Genomic DNA, 9985 nt, shown 5'->3' on the forward strand with positions numbered 1-9985 from the left:
GATATTTTGCAGTGAATTTCCTTTAGAATGAGGTACAATAAAACTACATAATTCTGTTAAATCCATTGTTGGCTTTTGAACTATTCTCCTATTTTGACTTTAATACTTTAAAAGGTCAGGTCCCATAAAGATGTTAGGCAGAGCAAATTGTGTTTCCAGTATTTCTCTTAGGATAGTTCTTTATTTTGAATCAATCAGGCACAGGCCAAGTGAAATACAGATTGATTTTGCACTTTCCTTTTTTAAGTAATCATTTCACCCCTGCTATTTTAAACACTACAAATCATTGTAATCATTACCTTTTAATTTGGTCATTATAACATTTTCATCCATGTATTTTTATATTTTTACTTTTTAATTTTTTGACTAGGTACAAAACAGTTGAGTTTTCAACCAGGAAAAATCTTAGAACATTTTAAGACAGTAGTCACCGAATTCTCAGGCAGCAAATACTACAAGAAAGCAACCATGTTACTACTTAATCCATCAGTTTTCTTTTTAAGCTATGTTCGTCCCCATTCTTGGTCTCTTAAAACATTGCGTTTGATTTTCCCGGTGGTGGTCTTTGGGAGTTCTTGAACAAATTCCACCTAATTCACAGAAAAACATTATGAGACATTTGATTCCATTCTGACTTCCTCCAACTGTCAGTACAATAGGAGAACTTTCATGAAACTCTGAGGCTGAATTTTAAAGTCAAGATTGTCTTAGCCTAAGCTCATTGAATTTTGTGAACACCACAAACTGGTCTGTTTACATAGGAAGGATGACAATGTAGCTCCATCTTGAGGGTTTTTAGTGCAAATTTACTTGAATGCTTTGCCAGAAGAAAAGAATACTTTTACCCCATTGCTTTCTTCTAGTTCAAAGTAGATCTAGGCCTCTACTGCCCCTGGGAAATGGAGGCTACACTTTAATGCAAAAGGAAAAGAAGTTCTTGGCTTTTGAGCTTTTAAGAGTTGAGTCCTGCAGGTTCTGAGGAAGATTTTTTAGGGATAGTTTGGAGTATGCACAATTTTCCCCGTCTGCACTGACTGGACCGTAAAATCCTCTCTTTGTTCCTTTTCCTCGCGACTACTGTGTTTAAGTATTTAAAAATGCACTCAAACAATGTTTCTGCAAATCAGAGTCACTGATGTACTGAATTGAATGGAGAAAATGTGAGTAGTTCTTAGGTTGAAATTAATTACCCTTTGGCTATAATGATACTGCCTGAAATGGAATTCTCATGCAGAGGATCAGTCAATATCAACCTGTAGGATTCCAGGGTTAGAAGGAAAATTCAGTGCCATCTCTGTGCCTTTATATAGAATTACTTTAAAATTCTTCCTTGAAGATGGTTTCTGGAAAGATTCCATAGTTTATTTGGATACTATCTTCTTTCTGAGCCTTCAGTGTGGTCAATTGATACTTAAAGGCATGCACTTTAAATTTATAGATGTATTAGGGCTAAGAGTATTAAGATAGGTAAATCAGGTGCTATCCCTGAAGACACGGCACTTGGCATTTCTTTGCCATCATTTTAAAATCTGATATGGAATGAGACTAATTCATCCTAGAAAGATTCTTAGTATTGCAGAATTGATAAAGAGTTCTAGTTTATCATGCATTCGTAGTATGCTAATATACATAATTTTAAACCAAAATTCTCAGAGCCAAACAAATTGAAAAGATGTCTTCTACCTATATAATGAGCTACCATAAAGTCAAAATCCAATAAAATCTATATACTAACTTAGACCCTAGTTTGGTAACACAAACTTAACCTTTGGGCAAAGTACTTGCCTTTCTTGGATATTTGTAAGGTGCAGTTGATTTTTTCACATGATCCTGAAGCTCAACAGTTAATTTCTCTGGGTTGGAGGATTTAAAGGGTGCAGATAAGACAACAAAAGCTTTGACTACCTGCAACAGAAAAGTCAATTATTGCTGTTTGTTTTTCAGACACATCGAGGTTTTGGAACCAATGCTGAACATAGGTCTTTATTATTTGTTAACAGCAGCTTGAGTGATGACTGAAAATGTCAGAGATCACCTCTGAACAAAGCTTGGATACAGTTATAAAGTGAGATTTTGAGATCTAATTCCAGGTAAATGATTCTTGAGGGTAAGGAGCACAGTGGCTCAGTAAAGCCAAGGGCTGAGTCCTATTTACATGTCACATATGTATTTAACATTTCAATCAGGCTGGTCCTATTACATGGGCAGTCCTTCATTTACAGATGAACACTTGCTCTTTCAAGCCTATACTGGTAGAAGCATGTGGGAGGGGACACATGGAGGTTCTAGAGAACATGTGCTTTACAGGGAATCTGGGGAGTTCCAATGGAGGATTCTGTATCCTACGAAATCAACTCTCAGGAAGGATTGACCTATCTCTCTTAACAGGTCATTTTTTCCTTGTATTGTTTCTTTCTCTGTAATACTTTTTAAAACCCACCAATTAGGTAATTACTGAGGTTAGGAAGTATAGTTTTGTGAACTAAAATAAAATCTTGAGCTTCCCAGCCCACGGAATGGACCCCCTTTTGGCCAAGGGCACCCCAGGAAAACCTTAAAGCTGAGTGGCCTGCCTTAAGGAGAAGGGAGGTTAGACATGCTTAAGATACTAAATCATGTTAACGCGTAAGGCCATTTAAGAAAGGTTAAACCAGACCTGCAGGTCATCAGTTTACTTAACAGATCACTTGAGTCTGAGTATGTCTGGCGGCTTGTCTCTGATTAACAGACTTCCTTATCTTAAACGTAAAACATTCCAAGCCTTTAGACAAAGCTTCATTTCTTTCACCAATTGCAAATGGAAGAATCTTGAAACTCACCTATAACCTGTAAGCCCCCCACTTTGAAATATCTCACCTTTTTGGGCCAAACTGATACACACTTTCCATGCATTGATTTATGATTTTATGTGTAATTCCTGTTTCCCTAAAATACATAAAGCCAAACTGTAACCCAACCAGGGTGGGGCCACTTGCTCAAGGTTTATTGGGTGTGGCTCTCTGGGCTGTGGTTGCACATACTTGGCTCAGAATAAACCTCTTTATTTTATAGTTTGGGTTCTTTTCCATTGACTGTTTAAATTATTAATTGTACCTTGATTCTACTTGGTTTTTACTTCTGCTCTTCAGCTGAAATCAGTTATATTGAGAGAATGAGAATATGGTGGTAGAGGAAACTAATTTGGAGAATGGAAGAGATGGAAGAGTGGAGGAGATACAGGAAGGATGAATGGGATCCATAGCATCTCTGCAGAGGGAGGTACAGAAGGAGATGGGGGAGGATGCTGATAGACAAACTGTTTTGAAATTTTGCCACTTGCTGAGTCTGTAGGAAACTTCCATGAGGAAAGGAAATTTCTCCCTTCCATACCATAGGGGTTTCCCTTAGAACTACAGCTACTATTGTCATTGCCAGAGTTCCCTTTCATGAGGTCCTGAATGGACTTGTGGCACTTGTTTGGGAACCTGGCCACAATCTCCTTTTTGCATTGTTTCTGTGAGAAAATGTATTCTGAGTTCCATGATAATTGTGCATTCAGTGAAATCTGCTATTTTTGCTTAGGCAGTATCTGTTCATCCTGTTTAGTAACAGTACCCCGATTTTTCTATGGAGTATTACTCTAACTTCTCAGTGGGGTTGACACCAACCCTACCTCCAACAAGACATTTGAACCAGGTCTGGCCAGTCAGCATATACTATTTCCTGGACCACATTAGTTAGAGATGTGATCTAAGATAGGCAGATGAGATTCTGAGAGCTCCTTGAAATGATTGAAAAGAGAGCTTTATCCTTCCCTGAAGGGCTGGGAAGAATTGTTAAGCTGTGTAAGTCTGGAGTCTGTTGCTATCAAATAGGAAGAATCTGCTCAAATGGAGCCAGGATAAAGAACAGCAGAGCCAAAAATGAAGAGAGACTAAGTCTTGCCAACTTCATATGAACCTTGGATGTAGCTGTACCTGACTACTTCTCACTTATGTGAGCCAAAACATTTTTTTTAAACTAAAGTCATTTTGAGTTGAATTTCTGTCATTTGCCATCAAAAGAATCCTAATACACACGCTTTGGTACACAACTCATTTGTAAATTGATTGCCTAGATACATTTTTGCCATATGCATGCCTCATAATGAGAATTAAATGACCACTCTTGATTCAGTCTTTATAGTTGTCAAGTGGACAGAACTTGAAACTATGAAGTTGCGGGCAGGGCACAGTGGCTCATGCCTGTAATCCTAGCACTCTGGGACGCCGAGGCAGGAGGATCGCTCAAGCTCAGGAGTTCAAGACCAGCCTGAGCAAGAGCAAGACCCTGTCTCTACTAAAAACAGAAAAAATTTGCAGGGTTTGGTGGTGTGCACCTGTAATCCCAGCCACTTGGGAAGCTGAGACAGGAGGATCACTTGTGCCCAGGAGTTTGAGGTTGCTGTGAGCCAGGCTGACGCCATGGCACTCTAGCTGGGGCAACAGAGTGAGACTCTGTCTCAAAAAAAAAAAAAAAAAGAAAGGAAAAAAATATGAAGTTGCTATTTAATTAATGGCATCCACTCTACCTCTCCTCGGATTGGATCTGGACTACTGACAACAGCTGATTCAACAACTGCTGGGTGCTCAATGAGTGCACTCTCCACGTCAAATGGCCCAATGCGGTACCTGAAAAGGAAAAGAGGCCTTTGATCACTACGCCCTCCCAGTAGATCCCCCTCTCTGACAAATCGCTGCATTTTAAGAGTGGCAAATGTACAAACCCAGAGGATATAATGACATCATCAGCTCTGCCGACAAACCAGAAATACCCATCACTGTCCATCACTCCTCTGTCTCCAGTGACATAAAAATCTCCTCTTAACGTGGCAGCAGTTTTCTCTGGATTGTCCTAGGAATCAAAAATGGTGTTTGGGGGTTAGTTTGGTCAGAATAGTGACAAAGGTGTGGCACCCAGTAAGTGACTAGTATATTACACATACTACTTCTAAAAGAAAAAGTTATTTTAAAAAGATAGTTCCTAGTATAAAATATAAAATGTCAAAAAGAGGATGATAAAATGTAAGCCTCTCTTCTACCTCTAGCATCTCCCTGTCTCCACCCCTACCCCTGCCTGTCCAGTTTTCCTTTCTGAGGACAACCGTTGTAGCCAGTTTCTTATATACGGGATTTAATCTTTACAGTACCCTTTGGAGTTAAATGATATCCTCCCCATTTTACAGCTGATGAAATAGACCTGGATTTTGTCACTTGCCCAAGGTTACATAGCAAGACATGGTGGATATGAAATTTGGACCCCAGTCTTTCTTGAAGTATGAATAGCACTTTTTACATTCTCATACCACATATTCAGAGAAGAAAGAGAAGGGCCGTGTAGATTTCAGTCTGAGGGCAATTTCCCCTTCTTTGCCAGGTGGTAGAATATTGCCATTTTCATCTATAATCTAGGATGAAAGAAACAATTCAGGTTCTTAACATTTTCCTTGTCACAAAATGAAAACAGGTTGTGAATAGTTGTATAAGGAATAGCAGAAAACTATAAAATGTTCTTCTTTATTGAACCAGATATTTTCTCAACCCACCTGGACATCATAGGGTACAACTCCTTTCCCCATCGAGCCTGGTTTAATTTCTTGTCCTTTTTGATTGGCACAAATTATTCCCTATTGAGAGGACATGTTTGATATAAGTATACAAAAATTAATTTTCTGTAGCTATTTATATCATGACAATGAAACTTGAGATTCACTTTTGGTGGATTTTCCCAGTGTGGAAGCTCATCTTCTGAAATATATTATTTTAGACTAGTAGTTCTCAAACTTGAGTGTGCATCAAAATCACGTTTGAGATTCTGGAGCATTGTTTAAACACAGATTGCTGAGCCTCATCACAGAGTTTTTGATGCAGCAGGTGTGGAGTGGGGTCTGAGAATTTGCATTTCTACCAAATTCCCGGATGCTGCTGCTGGTGGTTTGAAAACCACTCCTTTAAACTCCATTAAGTGCATCTTGCAATAAATTCCGCACAGAGGCTCTCAGAGGGTTCTTTCCAACACAATGGAAAGATGAGCTGCTCAGTTCTGAACCTCACCCACCCCTGATACCCCTGAGATTTCTCCTGCTTGGGAGGCAGGAGGACCATATGGTACAATCATAATCTTCCTTCAGCCAGCCCTAACTGGGCAATTCACAAGTTTTGGAAAGTTCTGAGAAGGTGAGGTATTCTGGGAAACTCCACAAAAATTTAGAGCAGGATGGGGGCATTTGGGCTCAGTTGAGCATCCTGAGACTGAAAGGCCCCCAATATACTACACGTAAACTTTGCCCTTTAGATATACCACTTCTGTCTGTCCGTAGCCCTCATACAGCTCCAGCCCAGTTTGCGCCTTCCACTGTTCCAGCACTTCTGGGTTGAGCGGCTCCCCTCCTGTCAAGCAGTGGCGCAGCTTCTTGAATTTATATCTGGAGAGACAGAGTTGCATGGGGTCTTTGGGAGAGAAATCTGAGTGGCTTTCACTGCAAGATAATTAGTATGTTTAAGCAACAAGCCTAGAAGCATGGAGAGGCAAGTCCTAGGGAAGTTCATTCTACAATTATTTGTTGAGCACTCACTGTATTGCCAGAAATTGTTCTAGGCATGGGGGGCGGGCGCGTGTGGGGTTAAGGATGAACACAAAGATTCCCGACAGAGCTTCCATTTTAGCAGGTAGAGGAGAATTTAGCTCTTAAAGAAGTAAACAGGTAGGAGAAAATGCTGAGAGTGATACTAAGTGCTTATTATAAGCCAAATAATACGAAAGCTCATGTTGATCAAGCAGTTCCTATGTGGTAAAGGCTGTAGGAGCTCTCTTCAAATCCTCACAACTCCTGTTTTACAGATGAGGAAGTTGAGGCTCAGAGAGGTTAAAGAATTGCCAAAGGTCTCCCCAAAACAAAGGGTTGAATTGGATACTTCGTACCATGCACTTCCCACTTGTCAGGCTGATCTCACCAAGCAGGCGCTTGCATTGAATTCTCACCACAACCCTGTGAGGTGGCTCTTAGTCCTGTCTTTTGGATGGAGTTGACGGAGGTTTAGCAAGGTCATCCTGAGTGTCTGAAGTCACACTATCAGTAGGTAGTAGAGCCCTGCCTGTTTGGAGGACTTGAGCTTTGGACTTTGAGCTTTTAACCACTGGCCTTTCTGGACTCAGGTGAGAAAGCCTGGACCACCCTGATTCTCATACAGTGAGCACCAAATGAGTGGGAGGGTGTGGGTAGAACACAAGTCGTACATACTTAAAATGCAAGGTGCTCTCATTTTGAGGGCCACAAAGGAGTTGACATTGACTAGGAAAAGAACATTCATCTGCTTGATTCTGTCTCTCATAGCAGTTTCCCTCCTGGGGAGGGAACAGAGGATGGATAAGCCTGCACTACTTAAATTGTTTCTCTCTCTCCTTGTGTACTGAAGTAATTAAATATATGTTGCAACTCGACTGCACGTCCAGCTAACTTGGCTAAATTGAATATAACCTTCAAGTCATAAACTTCATTAGCTTCTCTTTAAGGCAGTATAAATGTACTTGAGGGGTTTTTTTTTCCTTTCTTTTTTTATAGCTGATTTTAAATGACAATGTTTCTAAAAGAGTGGTATTTGGGGACAAGTTTTTTTTTTTTTTTTTTTTTTGAGTGGGAGTTCTGGGACTGTAGGGCTCTAGATGTCCCCAGGAAAATGTCCAGTTGCTCCTAGAGGTTATTCCAGGGATTCTTAAACCGAGGGACAATTTCTCCACCCAAGGGACATTAGGAAATATCTAGGGACATTCTTGATTGTTACAAATGGGGGATGGTGGTGCTAATGGCATCTAGTAGGTAGAAGCCACGTATGCTGCTCAATATCCTATAATGAATAGGACAGCCACCTCCCCCCACCCCCACCATGACACAGAATTATTTGGTCCAAAATGTTGACAGTGGCATGACTGAGAAACCCCGGGCTACCCTGTGCAGAAAAGGGGAGATCTGTGATGCTGGATGGTAGCTTCCGTTGTGGTTCAAATAGAAATTTCTGTCCAAGTACCTCTTAAGGTCTTTTTGCACAAGCATCCGGTATACAGTGGGAGCGCTGCACAGGGTCGTGATGGGATAAGTAGTAAGCGTCTGGATGATGGAGAAAGACACATGTCAGAAGTAGTCAGTCAAAGGCTACGACTAGAGCTAATGTCTATAGCCTCTTATTCTCTTTCATTAACATGCTCCTGTCTCAAGATCACTACCAGGAATAAGAAAGCAAATATTCAACAGTTATCACTAGTGATTGGGTGTCTGTAGGGAATTTCCAATTATTGGAAAGAATGTATATATGTTACAAAAACAGACATACACAATCAAATTCATCAAGTGAATTTGAGAACAACCCAAAGTGTGAACTGGTTTATTCTACCTTGGGGCTGCAAGTTACCTTTCATGGTGGAATCTAGTAACCTCCTGACCATATATTCATGTATAGTATGGACTGAGTGTATAAGCTAACCACAAGGACCTTTCCAGCACCATTCCTATAAAAGACATCAGTCATTTTGAGTGGGTTGAATAAATATAGAAATAGGCATTTTTCAGGCCTTTTCTTATTGCTTAAAATTTGCTGGCCTCACTATACCTCCAGTTCTTTAAATCAAATAATGACCTAGGCATCTTAAATCTAGAAAAATACTAATGTTTTAGAGATCCTCTTTCTGGAGAAGTTCCACTAGTCACTTAATCTATTGACAATTTACATTAGATTTAAGCATTTGGGAGAAGGCTCTCAAAATGTATGTCTGGGCTATCTGGATTGTCATATGTTAAAAATAACTATCTGGATTGTCATAGATTAAAAGTAAATTTTCATCTGTAAGTGAGCATTTCTTCTGTGTGTAATTGTTTTTATGAAGTGTAATGTGTATATCTAAGACTAGCATAAATCTATAAAAGTTTTTGTAGCATTTAAAATACATTATCTTTATAAAATAAAAGTATCATTCTTATTTTACAAATGTCAGTTTTGAAATGGCAAAGTTAACTTATCAACTTTATGCCACTTTGTAAACGTGATTTAGGGTTCTTAGTTCTTAGGTTAGCCTACATTTCTGTTAAGACCCTTAAACCATCTTGTCAGACCATTTAGCAAAATAACAGGGTGAATAGGTTTTATTCACATAGGTGTGGTGTATACTTAATAATATGTATTTCATTAAACTTAATTGATTTTTTATGGTTCAACAATTGGCCTGGATATTTTTCTAAAGGCTAAAAAAAATTGGAGTATCCAATATCTCAATCTAGCCATCTCTGGCTGAGAGGGTAGGGCATGCCTGGTTTCCAGAAGAGTATTGGGTTCTGAGACTTAACAGAGTGAGAAGCTTAGGGTAGGGAGAGAATGGAAGGAGCTACTCTGGAAGAAAGGCAACCTTATGTTTAATCTTCTCAGACTTATCAGCTATTATCTTTGTTTCACTGAATCAGAAATGAAAATATTTGTTTAGACTTGAGACTTCTATTATTTCGAATCAGGCTCTTAAGCAGCCGCAGATTTAGCAACACTAGCAAATCCTGAGCAATTTGAAGCAGAAGTCTGGGTTTCATGTTTGACACTGTTGTGGTGTTCCCACTGCACTCTGTTAAATACATTTCAAAAGCCAAGTCCCTGGAAACTTTGCTTCTTAAAAACAATGATTTCCAAAAACCCAAGAGCCCTGTATTCTGAAGGATCCTTTCTTTGTGGTTTTGTGAGAGATGAGGAAGGCTCTAGAGATATATATAGTGGAGGTCATGACTTACATCTAGGAAGGTGTCTGTGTCGAATTGGGCCATGCGATGCACAAAAACACAGGCTCCCCGAAGCCAGGAAGAAAACGTGCTGCCAATGGCAGCTTTGATCCAGCCTGTGTCAGACATGTTCCATATGATATCTGAGGACTTCAAGTCCAACCAGTATCTAAATGTTATGAAGAAGCAACAAAACAGATAAAAAAATAATAAAAT

General features: G+C 39.6%; 2 protein-coding genes across 2 annotated transcripts in view; one reads left to right on the top strand and one right to left on the bottom strand.

The window, feature by feature from the left end:
- THUMPD1 (THUMP domain containing 1) overlaps window positions 1-1980 on the top strand; it is a 9467-nt gene extending 7487 nt beyond the window's left edge. Inside the window, exon 5 of the mRNA XM_012645021.1 lies at window positions 1945-1980. The gene's annotated coding sequence lies outside the window, so the exon portion shown is untranslated. The remainder of the gene's footprint in view (window positions 1-1944) is intronic.
- The window catches only part of ACSM4 (acyl-CoA synthetase medium-chain family member 4), a 21549-nt gene continuing 12067 nt past the window's right edge, over window positions 504-9985 (bottom strand). Inside the window, exons 4-12 of the mRNA XM_012644946.1 lie at window positions 9782-9938; window positions 8043-8122; window positions 6319-6442; window positions 5564-5644; window positions 5324-5425; window positions 4745-4872; window positions 4550-4649; window positions 1786-1905; window positions 504-590 (exon numbers count right to left, since the gene is read on the bottom strand). Coding sequence (XP_012500400.1) covers window positions 504-590; window positions 1786-1905; window positions 4550-4649; window positions 4745-4872; window positions 5324-5425; window positions 5564-5644; window positions 6319-6442; window positions 8043-8122; window positions 9782-9938 — 979 coding nt within the window. The remainder of the gene's footprint in view (window positions 591-1785; window positions 1906-4549; window positions 4650-4744; window positions 4873-5323; window positions 5426-5563; window positions 5645-6318; window positions 6443-8042; window positions 8123-9781; window positions 9939-9985) is intronic.

The sequence above is a fragment of the Propithecus coquereli genome, unplaced genomic scaffold, assembly GCF_000956105.1.
Source record: "Propithecus coquereli isolate 6110/MARCELLA unplaced genomic scaffold, Pcoq_1.0 Scaffold223, whole genome shotgun sequence".
In the NCBI taxonomy this organism is placed as follows: domain Eukaryota; kingdom Metazoa; phylum Chordata; class Mammalia; order Primates; family Indriidae; genus Propithecus; species Propithecus coquereli.